Here is a 27,815-nt window from a genome sequence, read left to right as displayed (position 1 = left end):
CTTGGGGCCAACAGTCACTATGTGAGCCATTTCTTGGTGGCCCGTCTTGCCTATTGCCAGCACAAACTTTCCTGTTTGTAACACATACTCATAGGCTCCCAAACTCCTTCAGTATGAAAGTTCAACCTGTTACCAGGATTTTAAAGGCCCCTTAGGGTCTGGCCCCCGTGTGTATTTTTACCACATGATTTCTTCAACCAAAGTGGAGCCACTTGGCATTCCTTAAGTATATCCTTAATTTTCCATTCTCCAGCCTTTTACTCATTTTTGTTCTCTCTGCCTGAAATGCAATTCCTTCATCTCCATTGATTAAAATTACTCTCTAATATTGGAACCCAATATTGGAGTAGGGCAAAATTTCAATCATTCTTGCATATATGCATGTATACATTTATTCCACAAATAATTATTGAGCATATACCATATGCCAGGCACTGTACTATGTGCTTGAATTACAGTATTGAATGAGATAGAAATGATTTCCTGCCCTCTTAATCATCCATACTTCTGCTAATTGGGCAGTCTCATCTGCAAATTTGAGGCAGGGTTTCTATTTACAATGACTTTTCCTGATATAATAATACAGTAGTTAGTCATTTGGCCAATAAGAATGCCTCATCTTTGCAGACAGTTCCATGGTTGATAGGCACATACACAATCATTAGCTCATTTCAACCTAACTCAGAGGTTAGTAACAAAGATATACCTGTTCCCATTCTGTAAATGAGGAGACTGAAATTTAGAGAGGTTAAGGTAGCCAACCTAGGCTACTGTCAGATCTATCATTCCTCCAGAGATCTCTCTCTAGGATGAGAATCCTGGCCTTCTTTCTGACCCTTTGTGCAATATCAACACCTCCTTTATATACAAATGAAACTAGATGTTAGAGAAGGGATAAGCAACATTAGTTCTACTTTATATGTAAAAACTGGCTGGGCATGGTGGTTCACGTCTGTAATCCCAGCACTCCGGGAGGCCAAGGTGGGCAGATCACTTGAGGTCAGGAGTTCGAGACCACACTGGCCAACATGGTGAAACCCCATCTCTACTAAAAATACAAAAATTAGCCAGGCATGGCGGTGCCCACCTGTAATTCCAGCTACTCAAGAGGCCGAGGCGGTGGAATTGCTTGAACCCCGGGAGGCAGAGGTTGCAATGAGCCGAGATCATACCACTACACCACAGCCTGGGGGACAGAGTGAGACTGTGTCTCAAAACAAACAAACAAACAAACAACAAAAAAACAATATGCAAGCACAGTGGATGTCAAGGATCTACTGCAAAATAAATGCAAGCTAGTGGTATTTGGAAATAAAATTCCATCTTTCTTCTTCCATCAAGAAAATATAAATGAGATATCAATGCCTTCAGAGAAAATAAACTATTTGCCAGAATTTATTTGAATTTGTAAGTTCGATTGTTGGTAACTTGGCCTTGCTTTATAAACACTTAAAATTTGAACAACTAGTGTTATAATCTGTTAAATCAGTAAAAATGTTAAATCCTTCTGTATGTCCAGTTTCATCTTATACTATTGAAATACCTTAGCATTTCAGAAAATTTAGGGGAAAAAAGAAGATAAATCACTAAGCTACACATTTTAACACATAGTTCTTAGCCTGAAAGTGTTTTCTTTCAGTCTTTTATCAGCTATAAGGTTTTACATTATTACAATTATAATTCTCATGCCCTGCCTTTTCTGATGTCCTATTTATACTTTTCTGCGTTTCGACATAGTCTGAAAATAGAATAGCTCTTGGAATCAGAAGACTGAAATTCAAAACCCAGCTCTATGACTTACTACCTGTGTCCAAAAGCACATGCAGGTTTTATGGGGCTCAAACTTTTACAACTTGGGGACCCTTTCTTTAAGAATACAAAATTAGAATTGACTGTTTCTTTGGCATAAAAAAGGAAATCACAACACATTTCTGGAGATGTAGAGATTTCGATCTTTTCTTCTGAGAGCTCTTTAGGCAATTTACCAGAAATGCTTATATAGAAATGCTTTCCGATTGCAATCTGGTTCCCCCTCCTATATCTCACACTGTGTGGCTCCCTGCACTCACAGGGGTCCATACAAGCCTTGATGCTTAAGCTTCATTTGCTTTACAATAAACCCACCTGTGGCAGTATGATCTTGGGCAGGTCAAATAATTTCTCTGGTCTTCAGTTTGTTCCTCTGTAAAATGGAATCATATTAATAGCTACCTATAGAAGTTACAGTGAAAACCAAATGAAACCATGCAGAAACCAGCGCTGGAAAGCATGGAGCACCACGCAGGCCATTTATCATTCCCCTAATGCCAGCCCTGCAGTGCTCTGGTTCCTTATGGAGACCAGCTTCTTTCCATTATATTACTGTCATTTTTCAACAAACAATTTATGCCTTCCTTTCTTATGTCACTTTTAATGGATTTTCAGACTAGTAAATGTTGTTCGTTTTTACAAATCCTTCTGTAGCAATTTATGGCTAAAATGGGAATTAAGTAAAGCAACTGTTTATCGGAGTGCTATCCCTTGGTTATTTCTTCTGAAAACAATGCCTAGTAACATCTGATTTTGGAGGAAATGGATTGAAGCAACTAGAAAAGAGGTTAGAGGACTCAAGAGATCCAACGGCTGTGGACTGTGAGCAGACGGGCCATTCATAACTTTGCAGTTTCTCATTCAGAGTAGCCTCCAATGAATCTCCTGCCCAAGCTGGTCTGCTTATGGAACAAAAGGCTGGCGACGTGTGTGTTTCACGCCCCACTGCTCAGGGCTGGCCTCTCTGGTGGCCTGCAGTCATCAGAGGGACTTGCCGCCCTCAATTATTTGGCTTTTACAAATCACTACAGGGAAGTCCCGCTTAGGCAACACATAAACGCTTTCCTTCATACCACCGGGAAGCTGTCACAATCCTTTTATTGTTTAAGTAACTGACAAAGGTTTCTATTGACTATTTCCTGTTCCGGCTTCCTCACCAAGGAAAGGCACCCTTTCCTGCAGTGACTTTTTCAAAATGCTATGAAAACCCTGAGAGTGACCACTGAAATTTGTTCCTAAGTCATTTATTCCATGGTTTACAACATAATTCCCTCAAAGGACCATTTGCAGGTGGCTGCATTTTACCTGATATTCCCCCAGCTCTGAAAAATAATACACAATTTTGGAAAAGGTGATAATACACCAACAGGCGAGAGACGCCAACTTGTCTCATTCCATTTTAAACAATTGTGAAAGAAATGCTTCTGCAATTACAACTACTCCCACCTCAGCTGAGAGATACCTCACTTTATATAATACTGGAAGAAGGAAAGGGTGGGGAGAACTGCAACATGGGCAGAAATGGAGGCTTGGCACCATCTCATAAGCAGATCTTGGCCTAGAGGACAGGAAAATGGGCCATATATTAACCTGGGAGTACTGGAAAGAGGAAACAAGTTAACAATTAGCTAATTTTATTTATTTATTTATTTATTTTTACTTTTATTTTATTTTGTTTTTATTATTATCATTTTTTGAGACAGGGTGTCACTCTGTTGCCCAGGCTGGAGTGCAGTGGCTCTCACTGCAACTTCTGCCACCCAGGTTCAAGCGATTCTCATGCCTCAGCCTCCCCAGTAGCTGGGACTACAGGCACGCACCACCACGCCCAGCTACCAGTTAGTTAATTTTAAAGAGTGGGTGGTAAGAAGCAGCTATTACTTCCTAAGATTTCTCTAAATTTTAATTTTCTCTTTCACATATGAATGAGTATATGTTTACAATACTTGGAGATAGTTAAATACATATAAGCAAATTTCCTTAAATACTAAATGTCTAGCAATTACTCATTCTGTAAGAGAGAGAATTGACCTCCAATTTTCAATTAAATTTATTAAAATAGAAAAAAAAAAAAAAAAAAAAAGCCAGGCATGGTAGCGAGCACCTGTAGTCTTAGCTACTTGCGGGGCCTGAGGTGGAAGGATTGCTTGAGACCAGGAGGTTGAGGCTGCAATGAGTAGAGATCATGCCACCGCACTCCAATCTAGGTGAAAAAGTGAGACCCTGTCTCAAAAAAAAAAAAAAAAAAAAAAATATATATATATATATATGCTTGTTTTATCAACTTTTGGTTCTATGGCAAACCTCATGATCCCACCTCTCAATATAATATGGTCCACCTATTTATTCTACAGTCCAAAGGCATGAGAAATTTATACTAATACCTATAATTGTTCTTCCCAAAGATTCAACCCAGGTTTCTTCTTTATATCTTGAATTTTGTCTTCCATATTCTCCAAACATTAAGCTACACTGATTTGATTTTTTTGGTAGTATCAGTATAGCTTTATGCATGGTGATTTCTAATAAGAAAAGTGTGCCCAGTCCAATGCCTGGAGAGAATGCCTCTTACATACACATGCATATTTGCTGCACCAATGAATGAATGATACAGAAATTCTCTTCCATGCTAAACAAAACAAAACAAAAAGTTAAGAATGAAACTAAAATAATCTAATAGAAAAAAGAGCATTTAAGGTAAAAAATTCATCTTACATAGGGGCTATCTGGATAGCTCTTTTCATTAACTACAATTTCCGAGTATTATATAATATGTTGTATTTGCTTCATTATTCAAAATTTGTACATGGACTATATATATCTACCAAAATACAACAATTTACTCCTTTATAATAGCCTGATGTGAGAGGCTAGATAATGATTCTGCAAAAGCTGTTGATGTCTGAATCCCCAGAACCTGTGAACACATTGCTTTACAAAAAGAGACTGCAGGTGTGATTAAGGCTCTCGACATAGGGAGATTATCCTGGATTACCTGGGACACCCTGATTTTACCCCATTGAAGTCTATTTCAAACATCTGACTCTCAGACTGTAAGATAATAAGTTTGTGTTGTTTTAAGCCACTAAACTTGGGGTAATTTGTTACAGTGGCAATAAGGAGATAAATACACAGAGCATAGTGTAAAACTTCTCATTTTACAAAAAAAAAAAAAAAAACTAACATCTTTCTCTCTCAAATTTCTGTGATCCAAAATAATTGAACACAGTGGCTTGAATAGGTGAGTTGATATTCCTTGAGTAGAAATGATAAAATGATGGGTCAGAGCCTGCTGGGTGACAAGAAACCAACCAAATTCAAAGTTAAAATTGTCTAAGGGAAATCAATAAACAAAATCCAATGTAGATACTTTATGTATTTCATTGTTTTTAAAGAAAGAATTTACCCAATAACTGTCATTATATGCTTTTCAAATCATTTCAAGTTTTGCTTTTTTTTAAATACCATTTCAATAAACTCTAGAGTCCTTTAGGACTTAATGATAAGAGTTAACTCAATATGTTGACAATTATAATAATGGCCCTGACTATATGCTGGGTTTGAGTTTTCTATATTCAATATAGTTATAGAAATAGATTGTAGATGTGTATACAGGAAGTTTCCTTCCAGAAGTATTTATAGTTCTTAAGTGAGAACCAGAAGGCCAAAGATCAAGGGGGCCTATCCTAACAACTGGTTTTCCTTCTTCCAACAGTCCCCAACAAGGTGCCATATTTCTTTTTTTTTTTTTTTTTTTTTTTGAGACGGAGTCTCGCTCTGTCGCCCAGGCTGGAGTGCAGTGGCCAGATCTCAGCTCACTGCAAGCTCCGCCTCCCGGGTTCCCGCCATTCTCCTGCCTCAACCTCCCGAGTAGCTGGGACCACAGGCGCCGCCACCTCGCCCGGCTAATTTTTTGTGTTTTTAGTAGAGACAGGGTTTCGCCGTGTTAGCCAGGATGGTCTCGATCTCCTGACCTTGTGATCCGCCCGTCTCAGCCTCCCAAAGTGCTGGGATTACAGGCTTGAGCCACCGCGCCCGGCCAAGGTGCCATATTTCTTGTGCCCTTCTGAAATTTTGAAAGATGCAGAACTTGGACAAATGCCACTTGGTAGCAAATGCCAACCAATAAATAATCGTAGCCTCATTCTGTTCATATTCTTACATTTTATCTCTTTCTCCCTGATAATCCTTTCCCCAGTCAGGGATTCCGATCCAGCATCATTTCTTTGGGTAAACTTTCCCCACCTGACCCATCTATTGAGTCCCTTCATTACAGATGGCCATACACTCCGTATTCCCTTTCTTCAGAATGTTTATCATGTTTTGTAGTTATGTAATCACTAGGGTGGTTATGTGTTTGGAGTGTGTCTCCCCCTACCCAACATTAAATCTTGTGACTGAGATTGCAACCAGGTCTGATTATCCCTACTAGGTTATGGTAGGATATGAGCAATATTTGTTGAGTGAGGGAATGAATGAATGAATGAATGAGAAACCTAGGGTACAGATCCAGGCTCCCTTCCTTGTCCCCTAACACTTGGCTAAGCTATAAAGTCAATGTAGGTGAGTCAAAATAAAACCAGAAGATAACATTCCAGAACATTTAGAAAACATTTATTGAGGGCCCTGTGGGAGTTGGAACTCTTCAGAGAGTTATGGATTGAGAAGAGGAGTTAAGCTGCACATAAACACCTATGACCAAAAAACGGAATTAATGACAACCACAAGGGATGGACAGGTATAACTGGAATTCAAAAGAGGCGAGGTGATGTCATGTAGAGGGTTGTCCTGCCATTCCATGAACCACCATCCTTGATAATATTCCACACTCCCTTGCCTCTCCAGCCTTTGTCACATCCATTTGGCAAATGCATATGCTGCCTGTTTCCTCTGCTGCTACACCAGATCAACCTTGCCTTGTTGGAGGATGCCAAGGGCAAGACAGGTGAGTATCACTGTACACTCATGCCGGGCTTGTGCCGTGGTAGCATGCCCAACTGAGAGGAAAGTGGGGACTAAATTAGCACAAAAGTATCATTATGGACATAGGAGAGGGCCTGAACTCATGCTTACCAACCTAAAATGAGTCATTGGTGCCCCTTGGCAATTCTACTGTGTTTCCCTAATCAAATCCTTCATTCCTTTCAAGGACTATTTCAAAAATTCTTTATTCTCATGAGATCTCTGATTGTGCCTCCCATACCAGCAGTACCTCCTTTTCCTCTCAGCGGATGATTCTGCCTCTTATTCCAAAGACACCGATCAAAGAATTAGCTCTGCTGACAAGTGTTCTCACCCAAAGGGTGGCCCCCCTTTCCCTGGTCCACTTCCAGTGTTAGACCCAGGACTACAAAGATGTGGTCTCCTCATCCCGACTTGGGACAACTTGAAGGGCCATTAGCTTCAGAGCTCTCCCATGGAATTTCCGAGGCCTTCGTGGAGACTGCACTGCAGCCCAGCTTCTCCCTCTGCCAGTCCTGCTTCCTCCCCTTCCTCAGGTGTGGATCACCAGAACACTCCCCAATGCATTTCCTCCTTGCTAATCTCCATCTGTGAATCTGCCTCCTGGGGTATACATGGCCAGCCAGGCCCCTCTGCTTCAGGAGGCTCCTCTGGACCACACCTTTCCTCCACCAATCTATTTCAGCACCCACTCCCCCACCTTTGAATATGGAATGGGCCCCTCCATTGGGCCATTACCTGCTGGTCCCCAACCTCTTTACCTATTTACCTCATGCCTATCCATCTGTAAGATCTCACTTCAAACATAACTTTCTCCTGAGGAAAACAGATGAGTTTCCTTTCTCACAACCTCTCATGGAACCATATTCCCTTCACAGCACTTGGATTTCTGTCTATCTCTGCTCCTAGAATTTAACTGTGCCAGCAGGGCTGCTTGTTTCCGCTCTCCATTGCATCGTTGGTGTTTTGCATAGTTTCAGGTGGTGTGCTAAATGCTGGACATGTCCTAGTGAGCAAGACAAAGCTCCCACCTTCGGGGAGCTTACAATCCACTGAGAGAGACGGGAAAGGAGTTAAAAAATGTAGTAATATCTGTTTTACTAATGAAGAAATGGAAGCTAGTTACTTGGACAAGGTTCCCATGGTCAGTGAGAAGAAATGAGATTAAACTCACTCCAAAACACTCAGGGAGGAAGGAAGGAAAAAAGGAAGGGAGAGAGGAAGGAAGGGAGGGAGGAAGGGAGGAAAGGAGGAAGAAGGGCAGGGAGGAAGGAAGGAAGAGAAAGAGGCAGTGGGGGAAGGAGGGAAGGAAGGATTACAATGACTATAACTTACTAAGTTGTTCTATTGTGGCCCGAAATAAGTTGTGTTTCTTCGGAATTACAAAACATTTCCTTTTTTTTTTTTTTTTTTTTTGAGGTGGAGTCTCGCTTGACACCCAGGCTGGAGTGCTGGAGTGCAGTGGCGCGATCTCGGCTCACTGCAAGCTCTGCCTCCCGGGTTCACGCCATTCTCCTGGTTCAGCCTCCCGAGTAGCTGGGACTACAGGCGCCCGCCACCACGCCCGGCTAATTTTTTGTGTTTTTAGTAGAGACGGGGTTTCACCGTGTTAGCCAGAATGGTCTCGATCTCCTGACCTCGTGATCCGCCCGTCTCGGCCTCCCAAAGTGCTGGGATTACAGGCGTGAGCCGCCGCGCCCGGCCAAAACATTTTCTTTGTGAATTCCTAGTGATTTAGAACTGCACTGCCCAGTACAGTAGCTACTTGCCACATGTGGCTATTGAGCCCTTGAGATATGGCTAGTCTATATGAAGATGTGCTGTAAGTGCAAAATGCATATCAGAATTCAAAGACTTAGAATGAAAAAAAGGACTGTAAAATATTTCATTAATAACATATTAATCACATGTTAAAATTATATTTTGAATATATTGGATTAAATAAAATATATTAAATGTAAAAAAGTAGTAGCCCTCGTTTCTGGCATTATTTGCACTCATAGTTAACTGAGCAAAAGTGTTCAATAAGCTGGAGAGACCTACTAGTCCACAAGCCCTTGGTGAACAGGGACCCTGGGAAGGAAGAATGTGGGTTAACTGGATGAGTGAATTAAGTAAATGTTGGTTAACATCAACTCTAAAGAAACAAGATAACATACTGTGTTATAAAGAAGTGCAGTTGATAAGTAACACATTAGACAGATGACTATCTCCTGACAAGTGATTTGGTGAATATGGATACTTTGGTGGGGGCAGGAAAGAAAGTATGAACTTTGAAGTGGAGATTCAGAGATGGGTAATTGTGAATATTTATGGAGAACTGCGAGTGTGTAGCTTGGCTTGAGTAAAGGATTCATGCAATGGGGTAGAGTTAGCACTTACAGGCCAGGTGCGGTGGCTCACGCCTATAATCCCAGCACTTTGGGAGGCTGAGGTGGGTGGATCACTGGAGCTCAGGAGTTCAAGACCAGCCTGGGCAACATGGTGAAACTCTGCCTCTACCAAATATACAAAAATCAGCCAGGCATGATAACTCAGGCCTGTAGTTCCAGCTACCCAGGAGGCTGAGGTAGGAGGATCACTTGAGTCCAGGAGGCAGAGGTTGCAGTGAATTGAGATCTCGGCACTGCACTTCAACCTGGGCGACAGAGCGAGATCCCATATCAAAAAAACAAAAAAAACCAAGGAAATAAAAAGAGTTTGGTCATACACATATAAAATTAGTATATGTAGCTCAAGGGAATAATTATTTCATGTAAAATTTTCATATAAATTTACTTTACCAGGAGAAATGGGCCTAACACATGCTGGAGAATAATGAAAAGTTCTGAGTGCAAGCTTTGTAGACTCTCACAAGCAAGCATATAAATGGAAGAATATAGAAAATGATGCATTGGCCGGGCATGGTGGCTTACACCTGTAATCCCAACACTTTAGGAGGCCAAGGCTGGTGGATCATGAGGTCAGGAGGTCGAGACCAGCCTGGCCAATATAGTGAAACCCTGTCCCCACTAAAAATACAAAAATTAGCTGGGGGTGGTGGTGCATGCCTGTAATCCCAGCTGTTTGGGAGGCTGAGGCAGGAGAATCACTTGAACCAGGGAGGCGGAGGTTGCAGTGAGCCAAGATCACGCCACTGCACTCCAGCCTGGGCGACAAAGTGAGACTCCATATCAAAAAAAAAAAAAAGAGAGAAAAAGAAAATGATTCATTACATTTTGTTCTGGCTGAGCACTTTTATGTTCCTGTTATAACCTAGGTTTAATTTTTAAAACTTGTTATTAAGGCAAAATGTAGATAAAGTACACATACCATTAATAGTAGAGCTTGATTTTTACAAACTGTGAACACATCCATGAAATCAGTACCTGGTGCAAGAAGTGGAGTATTGCAGCACTGAGAACCGCCCCATGCTCCTTCCAACCTACCACCAGGACCATCAGTATCTGACTTAACAGCATGCATTAGCTCTGCCTGTTTTTGTACTTTTATATAAAGGGAATCACACCATGTAATCTTTTGTGCCCTATGCTTAAAGAATCAAACTAAACTTTGGATGACTGAACCCCAACTCAGCATTTCATTGTGAGTTTGGACAAGTCTCTTAACCCTGTTTCCACATCCGGAGAAGTGGATTATAACAGTGTTTGCCTCATAGGGTATTGTAAGGATTAAGTGAGATAATGTATGTAAAAGTTTTAGCACAGTGGGTGGAGTGTGGCTGCAGCTGCCACACTGTACTCAAACTTATAGTCTGCAAACTTCTGAATATGAGAGAGGGAAAAAAACCATGTCATCTGGGCAGAGTCCAACTATTCCTTTATTCACAAATGAGCATCTACACATACAATAGGGAACTTGGCTATTTGATCCATCTCACTTTTGGCCAAAGGAGAAAAGATATTTCTGTTATACACTTATTCATCTCCCCTTCTAGAATAGCAGCTTCCTTAAGGGAAAGGTCATGCACTGTTTACCATAGTATATGCAGTGCCTAGCGCAGGGCATCATAAGCACTTAGCTAAACTGAATAAACACGTAAGTACTAACAATATTAGGGCTTAGGACATTATGTTCAAATCTGCTCAAAACTTTTGAGCTTTGTTTGGCAAAATTACAGTAGTTAAATCAGAGTAAAGTGAATCTCCTGCTTTCTTTCCCTGTGCTGGCCAGGAAAATCCAATCAAACCTAGCACATTCTGTACTTGGAACTTGAGTTAAGCATACCAGGTATGGAAACTTCAGAAATAAGGGCAGTACACACTACTACTTTTAATAGTATTTGCTCCAAACTCAACAGCTTTTGATGTACTTAGACCAACACGCCAACATGTTTTCAAAAACATTCTCTTCCTAGCACATCAGTCACAAGTATTTTCCAAGTGTACTTTATCTTGATTTTCTACTGATATATTTCACGTATTATTGACCATATCCATACTCATTAAAAAAACAAAAAAAGGCCGGGGTAAAGTGCAATGTTCCAACAGAATTCTACTTGGTTCAATTTATCATCTACTACTTAATTAAAAATAAATTTTCACTTCTCACCAAGTAGGAAGCACCTCTTCAAATACTATCATCAGTTTTACATTACGAATTAAAGGTCTGATTGGCTGGCAAGCCTACCACTATAGAGATAAGTCAAGCAGGAAATTATACGGCTATAAAATGAATTGAAAGATTTTAAGAGCATAATACAATTTATTGGCTATGAAGCAAAACTAGCTTCATGCAGATAACTAATAAATCAAAGCTATTTATAATTCATAGTATAAAAAAGTATGGTTAATATTCCGAGTCATAACTAATTTTTTAAATTACTTAAATTTAACAATTGGCGAGATTTTTCTAAGCATCATGATAGACACAGAAATGAAGGAGTTATAAACAGCAATCCCTACTCTTCAGAAATGTATAGTCTGGTGGGAAAGTTTTATGGAAGCACTAGGATAATCAGGAAATGACTCACAGACCCATGCCTTGAAGGCTAAGATTTTAACAGGCTAGGGAGACAAAGAAAAGAAGTCATACAAAGGGGGCCCAGCGCGGTGGCTCACGCCTGTAATCCCAGCACTTTGGGAGGCCGAGGCAGACGGATCACTTGAGGTCAGGAGCTGGAGACCAGCCTGGCCAACATGGTGAAACCTCATCTCTACTAAAAACACAAAAATTAGCCGGGCATGGCGGTGCACACCTGTAATCCCAGCTACTGGTAGAATTGCTTGAACCTGGGAGGTGGAGGTTGCAGTGAGCCGAGACGGTGCCACTGCACTCCAGCCTGGGTGACAGAGCGAGACTCCCTCTCAAAAAAAAAAAAAAAAAAAAAGAAGTCATACAAAGAGGATATTACAAACACAGGCCTGGAGATGGGAGTGTGCACATGTGTTCCAAGTCGCCAGTATGACTGAAAAATGAAGTTGGTCATGTCCAGGTTAGGGAGTGAAGGAGGAGAATTATTATTATTCAGGCAACAGAGAACTATGGAACATCTGTTTTTTATATTTGTTTCTTTCTGTTTACATATAAGGAGAGAATGTGCCTAGTCCTCTCAGTAGTTTTATTTCATGCTATAAATTAATAGATTGGCATTATAATTTCATATATCAGTCATAAACTTGATGTAAGCCTTCTACTGAGAGGTAAACTCATTTTTAATGAGTTAATTCCCTCAGACTTCTGAGCCTACAAGGCTAAAGATAGAATCTAGATGGTGATGAATTTACTGAGGTAATATAATACCAAAGAGCCCTGCCTGGATGACCAGTGTGCCTTTCCCAGATGACACCCTTATGCCACTGTTCAATTTCTTGACATTTCTATAGAATGGAGACAGAGGCCATATGCAGGCTGAGAATTCACAGCTGACTTCAATGTGGGGGTGGATTACTCACTGGGTAAATGAAGGGAAGGCAATACCACTAAGTGACAGAACAAAGGAAGGGCAGGTCAAAGTTGGGAAAAAGGAAATCTGCTTTGAATATGTGTTTAAGGCGCCAACAGGAAGTGTCATGTGAAAGTATCTGAAAGGCAGCTGAAAATCTGGTTTTAAATGAGGCTCAATAAAGGGGCAATGTTGTATTTACTGGTAAAATCACCATTAAGAGAGTTCTAAGTGAGAAAAAAGGCCTAAGAACAGAATGTTAAGTCTCTAAGGATTCTATCAGTCCTTATAAAGCACAAAACCAAGTGAAATGAGCAATGCCAAGTCAGCTTGTACACAGATGCTTTATTTTGGATGTTAATATGTCGACATTGTATGCAAGATTCTCTTACAATGGAGTTTTCCATATATCACAAAACTCAATTTAGTCAGGGTAATTGCTGTATTAATGTGAAAACCTTACAATAAAATGCAGTATTATATATGTGTAGTCAGTTTCCATGCAAGTATGGCTGCTACATGTATGTCTGGCATTTGTATAACATGCTGAAAGAAACTCAGAGGAACAAAACATTATAAAGGTGACTTAAGATGCCTGACATGTTTAAGATTAAAAATCTTGCAAAAAGCAACAAAGCAGTTAACTGAAGGATTCAACCAATACCAACCCAAATATGTGTTATGTCCAATAAGCCCAGACTTATCCACAATATATTACCATTTAGGATAATTTAATGCTCAAGAAAAAATATGCTTTAAAAATATAGCTCTTATAAGATATTATACTTTGGTGATTGCAGACTATGTATATCCAGGTAAGGGCTACATTAAAAACAACAACAACAAAAAACTATTATGTGCTATTAGTTCAAGGTAACTGAAATGATCCAGTATGAGTTTGCTACAATCATTGGTTTCACTAAGTGAAATTTCTGTGAGAAGTTCATTAATTAGAAAGCAATCAACATACTTAAACATGCTAAGAAGATTCAAATTGGTTTATCTATTTATCAACAAGGCATAATCTTAGTACCATACATTTTCTTCACTTCTCACTATATATATATGTGTGTGTGTGTATATATATATAAAAAATATGCAAAAACTAGCAAGTAGATTTAAATAGCTTAAAACCCTTTTAGGTCTACTGTTCAAGAGCTAAGCATTAAAATACTTAGTATTTCCATTTCTATTAACATACGAACAGAGCAGAAAATCTTAACCTGCTTTCATTTTGTTTTTTAAGGCATAGTAGTATTTTGGTATTTGTAAGAATTTGCCTGGTAATGGTTGATTCCATTTAGTTAACTTGAGAACTTGCCATCATTTGTTTTTTATCTTTTCACACAGTGCAAGTGGTGGTCGCTCTTTCCTTCTCTCGTAGCAGCAAGCCGATTCTGCTATTTTCTATAGCAGCATACTTCAGGAGTGGAGAGGGAGAGAGTGTGTCAATTATAAATAATTCAAACTACAGTGTACAATTCTATTTACCTGTCAGTGTTTAAGTTGACAGCACACCATTATATGACTGAAAAAAATTACATATAATCTCTACCACAAAAGCAAATAAAAAATCTTTCAAGAAGAAATAAAATAAGTGCAAACACCTAAAACAGGCAACTGAAGCAACTGTTGTAACCTGTAGAGAAACACAAAACATTTAAAAAAGGACAAAATATTTTTATAAATAAAAGATAATGTTCTCCACTTCTGAAACACTGAGTAAATACAAACTTCTAAGTGCAGACTGTTTTTAGGGACCAAGGTACCATATTATTTTTTAAACAAAATGCAAAAATTTCAAAAACATATACAAATCACCAGATTAATGTATATGACCATCCCCGATATAATTTAAAAAGAAAATATTAAATTATTATTTAGTACATTTTTAGAACTACTTTATAACCAACATGATTTAAAGGGCATAGTGCAACATTTAGGTAGATGTGACATATAGTAGAGATATTGTATTCTTTGCAGCTATAACTTACTATTGTTTCATACTTAAAGTCAAAATTTTTCTTTACTGTGTTAGCTGTAATAACAGGAAACAACATTGGCTTCTAGGCACCCTGTATACGTATAAATATCTACATTTAAGCTTTAAAAATAAAAATAAATTATAAAAAACCGACTTCTTTCCAATTTACAAAGTCCTCCTGCTCCTACATACTGTACAATACATTCAACAAAATTCTCAGCTCTTCTGAGATTAAGAAAATACTATTTACTAATAAAGAAAAAACTCTTTTTTGAATGCTTTTTGTTTTCAGTACTATGCTCAAATAAATACATTTAACACTGTAGTTAATTTTACTGCTTCTGAAAAAAAAAAATTAGTAGTGCAACTTTCTAGCCTTCCTTTAAATTCCTTTTCAATGTGTTTCTTTGTAAATGGTAGCCTAAGTAAATCAGCACGTGGGCAAAAGTACTTCATAAAATCGTGTGCTTTCCATACATAGACTAATTTCAGAAATCATATCTACTCTTACACCTATCTATAACAAAACTGCAGCATCAAGAGAGTAGCAACATATATCTTGTGAAGAAAATATGAGAATTTACTTTTAGAAATCCATGAACATTCTATTATTTTCCCATCTTATTCTTTAAAAACAATTTTTAAAAATCTCATCTCTTAAAAAATAAACTATGAAACTGTCTACCCCTTAAGTGACTTACTAGCTTTCTGCCTACTATGTAGAATAGAAAAAAGATGCTGTATTAAAAGGGCTATCTTACAACTTTAAAAACAACTAATTGAGAAAAATTTCACTGCAACCTAATTTAGTAGAGATTGCAGTAAGGGAGGGGGGCATTTCATCAATTTTAATAATAATTACAGTATGAGTGCTCTTGAAGTACTACTGGTAGCTGTGTAAGTACTCAGATATCTTCTTGCTTGTTCAGTCATAATAAGTTGGTCTTCTGTCTTCCCATAAACCACTGTTTCCCATTCACAATTTGACTAGAAAGGAAATATTAATAGTGATGTGAAAAGTATTAAAATAACTATCCATATTATATCACAATTAGACTCTTAAAGTCAGTTATTTAAACTGATTAGATATTTCATAAGCAATAATTATAAAAATGTTTTAACAATGGCATTGTATTTTTTAATAATAATGTTTTTAAATATATACTGAAATATTTTTGATCAAGTTTTTAAAAAGTCAATTATTTTAGCTATCTATATTGCTTACAGGCCTATGAAGGCAGTTTAGAAGTCTTGTCCCCAACAATTCCCCCCAAATCAAATGAGTCTTAACATGGAAATAAATGTTAGTCATTACTGCTTCAAAATTTTGCAAAGGGTTTAAAGAGAGGATGTAATGTCAAAAAATGAGCCAAGAATGCTTTATTTAAAAATTAGGAAATATATTCATAGCAAAAAATCAAGTTTATGTTTTTTTCTTCCCTTATTATAAAGATTACTATGTTATAGACGTGATCTTCTATATAATAACTTTCCCCAAAAGTTCTATGTTAATTAAACGCTGGGAACTCAAATCATTTTACATGGATTAAGAGAATGTGCTACATGGCTCTTAGAAAGCAGCGGCTGAAAACAGATGTAAGGTGGTCATATGTGATTGCCAAAGATGTTTTCAAGGTATGCTTTAACATCAGGAATACTAATGCTGCAGTCACTGTGGCATAAAGAAGAAAATTTCCTACTCAATGAACTCTCAAATTCTCTGGGGTAAACTCTTAACGCAGTAAAAAATTTCCCAACCACAGTTACACACTGGCCACATCCCAACAGAAAAAAAAGGACCTTGTTTTACAACTTCTGAGCCGAAATGTTCACTGGAAACCATGGTACCAACAAAATCATGCTGAAACTGCTTCTAACCACTTACCCTTTTTCAGAATAGCAATTAGGGCTATACATATTTGTTACAGGAGAAGAGGTGCCAGAAGTAGATTTATACATCTTTAGTTTAAAAAAGATACAGTGCTGAGGAAATCACCAGATGACTCTTTGGTTACAGCTCCAATTGTTTAGTTTATATGTGCCCTGATGAATGAGTCTCTCAAACCCAAATGTGAATAACAAAATAATGGTAAATGTTTAGTTACTGTTACAATCAATTTTGAATTTAAAAGAAAAAGTATAATTTGTGATCAGTAAATCCAAAGTGATCATTGATTAAACAAAAACAAAAATCACTAAAGAAATTTATAAATCCATACCTGAAGATTCTTTTCCAATTTGACAACTTTGGAAGTGTTAGGGTTTGGTTTCTTTTTAGTAAGTGTGTATGTTTTGTTGATTGAATTTATATCTTGTTTTTCAGGAATCAAGTTGCACCTATTGTCATGTATTTCCAATAATGGTATCATTAATAAGGATGTAGTAAATATATTTTCTGACTAAGAGAGAAAAAAGAAAGAGGAAAATAACTAATTCAAAAATGGAGACAAATGGAGGTACTACTGAGTAAGTGGTAATGGAAGCCCTGTTTATTTCTCTCCAAGAAAGAATTTGGCTCTGCTGAAATTTCTAGCAATGTAGTAATATTAAGTATTTTGGAAATGAACCAAAGATAAACTCTGATATTTAAAATCTTGAGAACTACAATTTTTTGACATCATATATAAGGCAGCTGACTCCTCTCATAACAAAAGAAATTTTTAAAAAGTAAATAAAATATTCTCTACAGTGAATAGTTTCTCTGCGAATTAGGCAAAATGATACTAAAATAAAAATCCTCCATGAATCTCTAATGAACTGGCTACACAATGAGTAAGAAATAAGAACCACTAGGACTTAAAGCAACCACTTAAAATAACAATAATAATAATCCTTTACAAACCTGCATGTCTGAAATGTCTTCAGTCAACAGTTGAGTGCCTGATTCTTCTTTTTCCCAATTATCTAAGACTAGTGATTTTCTGACTTTCTTCCCAGAAGCGGTATTCTAAAATGAGTAATTTGTTGTAGAAGCTTTATGGCAAAGTCTCTTGGATACAATAAGACTTTTAGTAACAATAATACTAGAAGATTACCTCTTGTTTGCAGCTTTTGTAGGCAGGTTCATCTTCCTCTTTGAGGAATAGGTCTGTTCCAGTTTCTTCTTTTAAAACTTCCCGAATATCTTCTTCCAAGAAGGCAAGTGGCTGGGACTAAATTGTTTTTTAAAATGTTGTAAAAAGTCATTTACAGCAATTCCTTTTTCTCCCTATACATAGGAAACCCATCTTTTATACTTTCCCATTATTGTCATAATTTTCTCCTAGGCCCTATAGATATATTAATTAAATTAATCCATTTTATAGCAAAACAATATTACACATTTGCAAGTACTGAGTAAAGAATGGCAATTTCTTCTTTCTAGGCTACTAAACAAAAATCTTCCTTTTGGGGAAACCACTGGAGCTCCTGCTTCAGGTCAGGATCTTCAGAATTAAACAGAAAAGAAAGATGTTATTTCTCAAGTATTTTTTTTACATAAAAATAAGAAATACAGAACATATTGGAAATACACTAGCTCTTATTCTACTTTTATTGTATTTATTACACGGTATGTAATTACTAGTTAACATGTTTCTGTTACCACTAAGATTGTAAGATACTTGACAGCAGTGATCAGGTCGTTTTATACCTAGCCTAAGCATCCTTGTATACCTAGATATAAGATCCTTGTATATATAAGATATAAGATCCTTGTATACCTAGCCTAAGCAAAGAGCTGACACAGTATCCAAGAAGAGGGAGAGAGTGAGTGTGTGTGTGCACGTGTGTGTAGTGTGGGAGGGTAGGTTATGAAGAGACAGACAATTGAGTGTGAGCTAAGTGATGAAATAGTCTCAAAATATTATTCATCTAGCTTTCTGTCAAATAGGTAAGCACAACTTATAACCCAGAAAAAAATTTTAAAATTATATCTAACTTATACCTATCATAACCAAGATATACTTGAAAAGGTAATCAAACCTCTACTAAATAAAAGAACTGGCAGCACTTAATAACCAGCAGCTGCCCGGTATGGTGGCTCACGCCTGTAATCCCAACACTTTCGGAGGCAGAGGTGGGCAGATCACGAGGTCAAGAGATCGAAACCCCATCCCTACTAAAAACACAAAAATTAGCCGGGGGTGGTGATGTGCACCCCAGGAGGCTGAGGCAGAAGAATTGCTTGAACCCAGGAGGCAGAGGTTGCAGAGAGCCAAGATCACGCCACTGGATTCCAGCCTGGGTGACAGAGCCAGACTCCATCTCAAAAAAACAAACAAACAAACAAAAACAAACAAAAATCAAAAAAACACCAGCAGCTTATGTCCCCAGCCAGCAAAGTTAGAGAGAATAGTATTCATATATAAATGAGATTTCACAGAACTTACAAAAACTTTTAAAATGAAAATAAAATGTTAAAAGTGTTCTCATCTAGACTGAGACATACAGGAATTATGTTAATGTTTCTGTATACTTCTCAAAGAGCTTATTATTATTATTATTATTTACTTATTTATTGAGATGGAATCTTGCTCTGTCACCCAGGCTGGAGTGCAGTGGCACAATCTCAGTTCACTGCAACCTCCACACCCCCCAACCCTCCGGTTCAACCAATTCTCCTGCCTCAGCCTCCCACGTAGCTGGGATTGTAGGCATCTGCCACGATGCCTGGCTAATTTTTTGTATTTTTACTAGAGACGGGGTTTCACCATGTTGGCCAGGCTGGCCTCGAACTCCTGACCTCAGGAGGTAATCTGCCCACCTCAACCTCCCAAAGTGCTGGGATTACAGGTGTGAGCCACCACACCCGGCCTCAAAGAGCTTTTTAATGATGATATTTCACCAAGAACATAAAGTATTCTTTTTTCAAATTAACTTTTAAGTTCAGGGGTCCAAGTACAAGTTTGTTACATAGGTAAACATGGGGGGTTGTTGTGTAGGTTATTTCATCACCTAGCCAGGCGCAGTGGCTCACGCCTGTAATCCCAGCACTTTGGGAGGCCAAACCAGGCAGATCACGAGGTTAGGAGTTCAAGACCAGCCTGGCTAACATGGTGAAACCCTGTCTCTACTAGAAATACAAAAATTAGCCAGGGTGGTGGAGGGCACCTGTAATCCCAGCTACTTCAGAAGCTAAGGCAGGAGAATCGCTTGAAACTGGAAGGCAGAGGTTGCAGTGAGCCGAGATCACACCACCGCACTGTAGCCTGGGCAACGAGAGTGAAACTCTGTCTCAAAACAAAACAAAACAAAACAAAAACAAAAACAAAGATTATTTCATCACCCAAGTATTAAGCCTAGTACCCATTAGTTATTTTTCCTGATCTTCTATCTTCCCACCTTCCACTCTCTGAAAGGCCCCAGTGTGTGTTGTTCCTCTCTAAATGTCCACATGTTCCCATCATTTAGCTCCCATTTATAAATGAGAACATGCAGTATTTGGTTTTTTATTCCTGTGTTGGTTTGCTGAGGATAATGGCTTCCAGCTCTATCCATGTGCTTGCAAAGGACATGACCTCATTCTTTTTTATGGCTGCATAGTAGTCCATGGCGTATTTGTACCACATTTTCTTTCTTTTTTTTTTTCCCCTCAATTTTTTTTGAGATGGGGTCTCACTCTGTCACCCAGGCTAGAGTGCAGTGGCATAATATCAGCTCACTGAAACCTCTACCTCCCAGGGTCAAGTGATCCTCCCACCTCAGTCTCCCAAGTAGCTAGGGCCACAGGTGCACACCACCATGCCCAGCTAATTTTTTGTATTTTTGGTAGAGATGGGGTTTCACCATGTTGTCCAGGCTGGTCTTGAACTCCTGAGCTCAAATGATCTGCCTGTCTTGATCCCCCAAAATGCTGGGATTACAGGCATGAGCCACTGCATCCAGCCCACATTTTCTTGATCTAGTATAGTATTCTTAAAAAGAGCTGGAGTTTTTTCCCCCTTTAAGAATATAAATGTCCTAGAATAGGGCTAAGACAGATTAATTCATTCACTAGGAAGAATCATTCTCTTAATTGCTCTAATGTGTCAAAAGCAAAGAACTCCTCCATTTAATACTTTTCAGGTTTGATACTACCAAACTTAATACTTCTACAGAGTTTTTAGCCTTTTGAGTAATTCATAGTAAATATTAAAACAATCAAAGTTTATTAAAAAGGCAACAGATATTTAAGATATACCTGATTAAAATTCCAAAGCCAATCTCCAAGAAGTGCATTTGACTCATAGTAAGATACAAAAGAAAGCTAAGTGGTTAGCATATAGTAGATGCTCAGTAAATAACTGGAGGAGGAGGAGGAGGAGGAGAAATGAGAAGTCAACTTACTGCAAATAAATATATGAGCCTATAAATATTCTAGGAATTTTAATTTCTAAATCATTGCCTTCCTTTTATCTTAAATTGCTGATGCAAGTAATCTGTTTTGGCAATGGTCAAATTCTATCCAAAGAGCTGTGAGTGCTGCTGGTATTAAATTTAAAATGTCAGAAGGCTAGTAAACAAACTGACAAGGAATTTAGGTATTTGAAACCTATTACAAATGATACTTTTGTTTTTGTTTTTGTTTTTCAAACAGAGCTGCACTCTGTCCCTTAGGCTGGATTGCAGTGGCTTGATCACCACGCACTGTAGCCTCCACTTCCCAGACTCAAACAAACCTCCTGGGACTACTACAAGAGCATTCTACCACACCCAGCTATCAAATGATAATTTTTATTCCACTTATATGTTGACCAAATGACCCTGACTCACTGTAGAATTTTTAAATGCTTTCAAATCATTGTTTACTTGTCTAATCCCCAATTAGTTTACATGCCCCTATGAAGGCAGGAACCATACTTGACCTTTTCAACATTTATTCCATCCCTAAAGCCTAGTGCAGTGCCTGGAACCTATTAGGCACTCAATCAATATTTCCTGAATTAATGATGAATTTTTAAATAAACAGCAAAACACTGAAACAGACAGGCTAAATCAATCAGGTAATTCCACACAATGGAATATTATGCAAACATTAAAAATTATGGGATAAATATATACATTTACTTGGTTAAATTAAAAAATGGTGTTATAAAATAATAAAGTGTGGTCATACTCTTGTTTTATTTATGTATATGCATAAATAAAAACTCCAGGAAGCTCTAAAGGAAACATGATTGTTCACAGCAGTACATGGAGCTAAATGACAAAAAGACTCGATCAACCCTACTATGTACCCTTTAACACAGTATTTTGAAAAAGAAAGAAAAGACTAGTAGATGTGTGTGTGTAACATGCTTTTGGGCAGAAAATTAATTAAATCAAGTAAACTAGAATTTGCTAATGAATCTAACCAAAAAGTGACTAAAAATAGAAGAACATAACTAAAAAACCCTGAAAGTCACCAATATTTTAAAAATTGTATTTCTTTTTTTTTTTTTTTTTTTTTTTTTGAGACGGAGTCTGGCTCTGTCGCCCGGGCTGGAGTGCAGTGGCCGGATCTCAGCTCACTGCAAGCTCCGCCCCCCGGGTTCCCGCCATTCTCCTGACTCAGCCTCCCGAGTAACTGGGACTACAGGCGCCGCCACCACGCCCGGCTAGTTTTTTGTATTTTTTTTAGTAGAGACGGGGTTTCACCGTGTTCGCCAGGATGGTCTCGATCTCCTCACCTCGTGATCCGCCCGTCTCGGCCTCCCAAAGTGCTGGGATTACAGGCTTGAGCCACCGCGCCCGGCCTAAAAATTGTATTTCTAAAGAACTTGTCAGAAATCTGTAACTGCCTAAAATGCCCATCACTTTTCCAAGGTATTTCAAAGGCAGTAAGATATATGAAAGCACAGTAACTAGAACACTTCCCAGTCCTATTCATTCGTGAACTACTACCGCAAATACTATTATTAGAATAACAGCAGCAACCAAGCACACACTACTTGAAACTCAGACAAGCTCTTTTAATTACATCAACTCTTTCAGCTTCACAGTAACAATTTGGGGTGTGTTTTATGATCTCCTTTGCATAGAAAAGGAAACTGAGCCTTTTCCTAATTAGTTTCCTAAAGAGGTACCCTGATTAGTTTCCTAAATATTATCATGAAAGTGCTTCAGTATATTAAAATTATTTTATTCTAATACATGTAACCATGACTGAAACTACTAAAATGTAAATTTCAGTATTAAGAAAAGCGTTTCGGCCGGCCGCAGCAGCTCACTCCTGTAATCCCAGCACTTTGGGAGGCCAAGGCGGGCGGATCATGAGGTTAAGAGATCAAGACTATCCTGGCCAACATGGTGCAACCCAGTCTCTACTAAAAATACAAAAATTAGCTGGGCGTGGTGGCGCAAGCCTGTAGTTCAAGCTACTCAGGAGGCTGAGGGAGAATTGCCTGAACCCGGGAGGTGGAGGTTGCAGTGAGCCGAGATTGAGCCACTGCACTCCATTCTGGTGACAGAGCAAGACTGTGTCTCAAAAAAAAAAAAAAAAGAAAGAAAAATGAAAAAAAAAAACAGAAAAGAGTTCCACTGACACCTGATCTGTTTTCTCTGGATGCTATAAAGCTAAGAATTCAAAACAAGCCAAGCAAGGATTTACAAGTTAAAGAAAAAGGTGGACATAAAATTCAAACTTAAAAATTAGGCAAGGTGCAGTGGCTCACACCTGTAATCCTAGCACTTTGGGAGGCCGAGGCGGGGGTGGATCACCTGAGGTCAGAAGTTCAAGACCAGGCTGGCCAATATGGTGAAACCCCATCTCTACTAAAAATACAAAAATTAGCTGGGTGTGGTGGCGGGCACCTGTAATACCAGCTACTCAGGAGGCTGAGGCCTGAGGATCACTTAAACCCAGGGGGTGGAGGCTGCAATGAGCTGAGATCGTGCCACTTCACTCCAGCCTGGGCAACAAAGCGAGACTCCATGTCAAAAACAAAACAAAACAACAATAATAAAAAACTTGAAAATCAAAAGATAAAGCTTTGTATCTGTTTCAGTAAACATCTTTTTTAAATGTTAAAAATCAAAGTGATAAAAATCACAATGTGTTTTTTTAAAATTAGGAAAATTATTAAAAATAAAATGAATATACATACCACAATTTTAAGAGGTCCATATTTTTTCTCCTGAGCAGCAAGCGCATTCTTAAAAGGAGTAGGAGTTCTTGGTGTGGTACCCAGTATAGATCTTCTAATAGTAGGTGTTCTGAAACTATCCAATCATTTAGATATTTATGTTATAGTCACAATCTGATTGCATACGAGTTAATGAAAGCAAAGCAATTTAAGCACACACTAAATTTTCTCACACACACACACACACACACACACATATATATATATGCTTCATCTAAACATTCTAAGACTATTTTACAGTATGCCTGCCTATGGTAATTCTGATTTCAATCACTCATCTTAAAATAGAAAAAAGAATTAGTACAGAAAAAAGTACTAGAAATGTTTTCATTGAAATCAAAGATACTATATTTAAGTTGGTTTTGACTGTCCTAAGGAGAAAACATAAGGCTATGATTTAAAAAAAAAAATTCTGGCCCAGCCCAGTGGCTCACGCCTGTAATCCCAGCACTTTGGGAGGCTGAGACGGGCAGATCACCTGAGGTCAGAAGTCCAAGACCAGCCTGGCCGACACAGTAAAATGCCATCTCTACTACACATACAATATTAACCAGGTATGGTAGCACATGCCTGTAATCCCAGCTACTCAGGAGCCTGAGGCAGGAGAATCACTTGAACCCGGGAGGTGGAGGTTGCAGTGAGCCGAGATCTCACCATTGCACTCCAGCCTGGGCAACGAGAGCGAAATTCCATCTCAAAAAAAAAAAAAAAAAAAAAAAAAATTCTAAGTCCTGTAGGAATAGGGATTATGATACATGCTATTTATATGCACAAAAAGCTAATCTACTGTTGATATTGTGCTCCCCATTTTCTCTAACACAATTATTTAATACCTACTTACCCTACATTTTCCTTTTGATCTTTGGGAGTTGTTTCCTTATGAAGAGGAGTTGTAATAAGAACTTTCTGCCCACAAATAGGGGTTGATGTAAATGAAGGATTTTCTATATTAAGTTGTTCATTTCCAGGACATGTGTTGAAAAACTAAAAATGGAAGAGAGTTTATTTAAAGATGATTTCTAGAACATCAAAATCCCTACACAAATATTAAACTAAGATTTTCAAATTATTTCTTCATACCTCTTTTAAAAAGCTTATGAATAATATTACACTTATACTCCATGGAAATTATGCTCCATGAGGGTAGGAATTTTTGTCTGGTTTGTTCATTTTTGTCTCCCCAGCTCTTAGAACAGTGTTTAGCACATATAGGAATTCAAGAAACATTCAACAAATATTCAAAAGTTACAAAAAAAAATACTAAAAATTGTAAAAAGTGTATTATCAAATAGAGATCCATAGAAACTATAAACAGTTGCCGTGTTAAATCTAACAGTTTTGTACAACAGTGTGTAACTGAAAAAAACAAGTTTTTTTAAGCTCTTATTAATAAATGACCTTAAGTGGCTTTTTCTATGAGAGTATTTTAATTTAGAATATAATAACGCTTTGCTGATGAGAAATACAGCTGTCTGGCAAATTTGCCTATCTAGAACACAGAACCTCTAAGAAGTCAAAATTGGTATCACCGAGTCCATCTTCTAAATTATATAATTTACAACTGTGAAATACTAATTATATTCACAATACAATTGTGAAATACTAATTTATTTTTGTAGTCAAAAATTAGAAACAGTGGTATGAAGCCATAGAAATGGCTTCAAAGCTCCTTATAACTAGAATGAAGTCTAGCTCTATCACTTCTGGCTCTGAATACTTGAATTTATTTTACCCTAAGATTAGTAATCAAACCCTCTTTTACAGGATAAAATCCAAGCAGTTTGCCATGGCAAACAAGCATCTTTCAGACACTTCTACCTTAGAATTCACACTTCAATAAAAATTGCTAGTGTGCAAAACTCCAGAATAGAAAACTGCTAGTGTGCCCAAGCCTACTTCACTTTCCCCAGTGCTTTTTAACTCTGAGAGCAGGTCTGGGGGTGAACAGACTATTCACATTGTAGTCTATACAAATAGCATTCCCTGAAGCATGGGTGCACAATTTTTAGAGATCTATGTTCTGCCAGATCCTACTTATCTCCCTAGCCTCAAAATATACCTCCAATAATATCCCAGCATTCTCCATGTTTATTTGACCATTAAACTCCCTTCTTCCCCCTTAAACTTTGTAGCCTCTGCCAAACACTTTCAGAAAACATCAGCTCCATCTCTTACTAACTGTTGCCTTTTACAAGTGGCTCAACTTCAGAATTTTATTCCACCTAACTCCTTTTGAAAGAGCATCAACTGAGATGCTATAAGAAAAGTGTTTGGAGGCCGGGCCGGTGGCTCACGCCTGTAATCCCAGCACTTTGGGAGGCGGATGTGGGCAGATCACCTAAGGTTGGGAGTTCGAGACCAGCCTGACCAACATGGAGAAACCCGTCTCTAATAAAAATACAAAATTAGCCAGGCATGGTGGCGCATGCCTGTAATCCCAGCTACTGGGGAGGCTGAGGCGGGAGAATCACCTGAACCCAGAGGCGGAGGTTGCGGTGAGCCGAGATGGTGCCATTGCACCCCAGCCTGGGCAATAAGAGCAAAACTCCATCTCAAAAAAAAAAAAAAAAAAAGTTTGGCAAACAGCCTGGAGCATAGCAAGTGTTCAATAGGAAACTGTCCTAACATGAACATCTACTGTCCAGGGGTATTATAAGAGAAGAAAGTAAGTAGGTAGTTCTGGACATCCTTGGGAAACCTCTTGACACATTAAATTCTTACAGTAAGCAATTATCTAAGTTTCTTCCAAGGAACGTTAAAAGGAAAAATTCAGCGGGCAAACTAAATAAATTACTTTAAATAGGTAAGGTCACTTTAAACTTTATCAGGTGTATCTATCGCACAGTAGTCAGTCAGGAAACTGGATCTCAGTCTCAGCCTTGCATTAGATAACTTTGGGCAAATCAATTTTACCTTTCCAGGCTTGTTTTATGATGAGTTCTATAAAGATATGGGACTACAAGATAAAGAAAATGTCTCTCTAAACACTGTAGTATAATATCATGCAGAACCGGGAGCAGTGGCTCACGCCTGTAATCTCAGCACTTTGGGAGCCAAGGCAGGTGGATTACTTGAGTTCAGGAGTTCAACACCAGCCTGGGCAACATGGCGAAACCCCATCTCTACAAAAAATACAAAAATTAGCTAGGTGTGGTGGCACGCATCTATAGTCCAGGCTACTTGGGGGCTGAGGCGGGAAGATCACTTGAGCCTGGGTGGTTGAGGCGGCAGTGTGCCATGTTTGTGCCATTGCACTCCACCCTGGGCAACAAAACAAGACCCTGTCTCCAATATATATATATGCCACTATTACATTTTGTGAGATACTTTCTAATCTCTCAGAGTTCAGTATTCTCAAGTATACATTTAAACACATTTTTTTTTATGTTATCAAAGTTACCAACTGCTAGTAAGGATATTAAAGATCTAATTTAATCTAACTCACTGACATTTAGAAACATAAACAAAATCAACACCGCTACCTGTGAAGGAGAAAATGGTAGTGTTTTCAGTGGTGTATGTTTTAGCGCTGTATTACCACCATCGTTCAATAAGCCATCCCTAAGTTCGCTGCCTGGGGAAAGGCCCACTCGCATTTTTCTCTTCTTTCTGAGGATGGCTGGTGGAGTGCTAAACTTGGCTACATTTGGGGATGTTAAAGGAACAGCTTCACTGTTGCCACCATTACAAGTGTTTTTTTTCCCTTCAAGTACAAGACTGACGTTAAATTGGCATTCCATGGCTCCTTCATTGTGCTGAATTCTCATTAATTTAACTGGGGTGGATTTGATAGGAGAAGCAGCAGCATCAGAAATATCAAAACTGGTAACATCACTCCATGCTACAGGATCCTGCAATAAATTAAACTGTTAATAAAGTTAATGCTATAACCTAGTTAAATCTGATCTTGAACACAGGATGATGATTTCCACAGAGTTAATTAACAACTCATTTTATCAGTGGAAACGCTTTCCTTGGACATTTTTTTTTTAAGCAAGGTCATTTGAGAGGAACAGATTATGGCTTTCCTATGATTCCAGAATACATAATAGTTCATCTAATTCAGTAGTTGAAGCTTACTGTCAAAGTATTT

General features: G+C 38.3%; 1 protein-coding gene across 8 annotated transcripts in view; it reads right to left on the bottom strand.

The window, feature by feature from the left end:
* Positions 1–12,980: 12,980 nt before the first annotated feature.
* LOC105482182 (MYB proto-oncogene like 1) overlaps positions 12,981–27,815 on the bottom strand; it is a 49,114-nt gene continuing 34,279 nt past the window's right edge. For 2 of the 8 annotated variants that reach the window (XM_011742171.2, XM_011742170.2), the window contains exons 10-17: positions 27,205–27,573; positions 24,564–24,706; positions 23,684–23,798; positions 17,675–17,791; positions 17,482–17,586; positions 16,859–17,038; positions 15,502–15,626; positions 12,981–14,294 (exon numbers count right to left, since the gene is read on the bottom strand). In XM_011742171.2, the coding sequence (XP_011740473.1) occupies positions 14,234–14,294; positions 15,502–15,626; positions 16,859–17,038; positions 17,482–17,586; positions 17,675–17,791; positions 23,684–23,798; positions 24,564–24,706; positions 27,205–27,573 (1,215 nt within the window). In that variant the 3' untranslated portion in view covers positions 12,981–14,233. Of the gene's footprint in view, positions 15,627–16,858; positions 17,039–17,481; positions 17,587–17,674; positions 17,792–23,683; positions 23,799–24,563; positions 24,707–27,204; positions 27,574–27,815 lie in introns of all 8 variants that reach the window. The other 6 variants (XM_011742177.2, XM_011742175.2, XM_011742172.2 and 3 more) reach the window with 5 other exon arrangements.

This window comes from Macaca nemestrina, chromosome 8 (assembly GCF_043159975.1).
Source record: "Macaca nemestrina isolate mMacNem1 chromosome 8, mMacNem.hap1, whole genome shotgun sequence".
NCBI classification, from domain to species: domain Eukaryota; kingdom Metazoa; phylum Chordata; class Mammalia; order Primates; family Cercopithecidae; genus Macaca; species Macaca nemestrina.
This window is presented reverse-complemented; position numbering and strand designations above follow the sequence as displayed.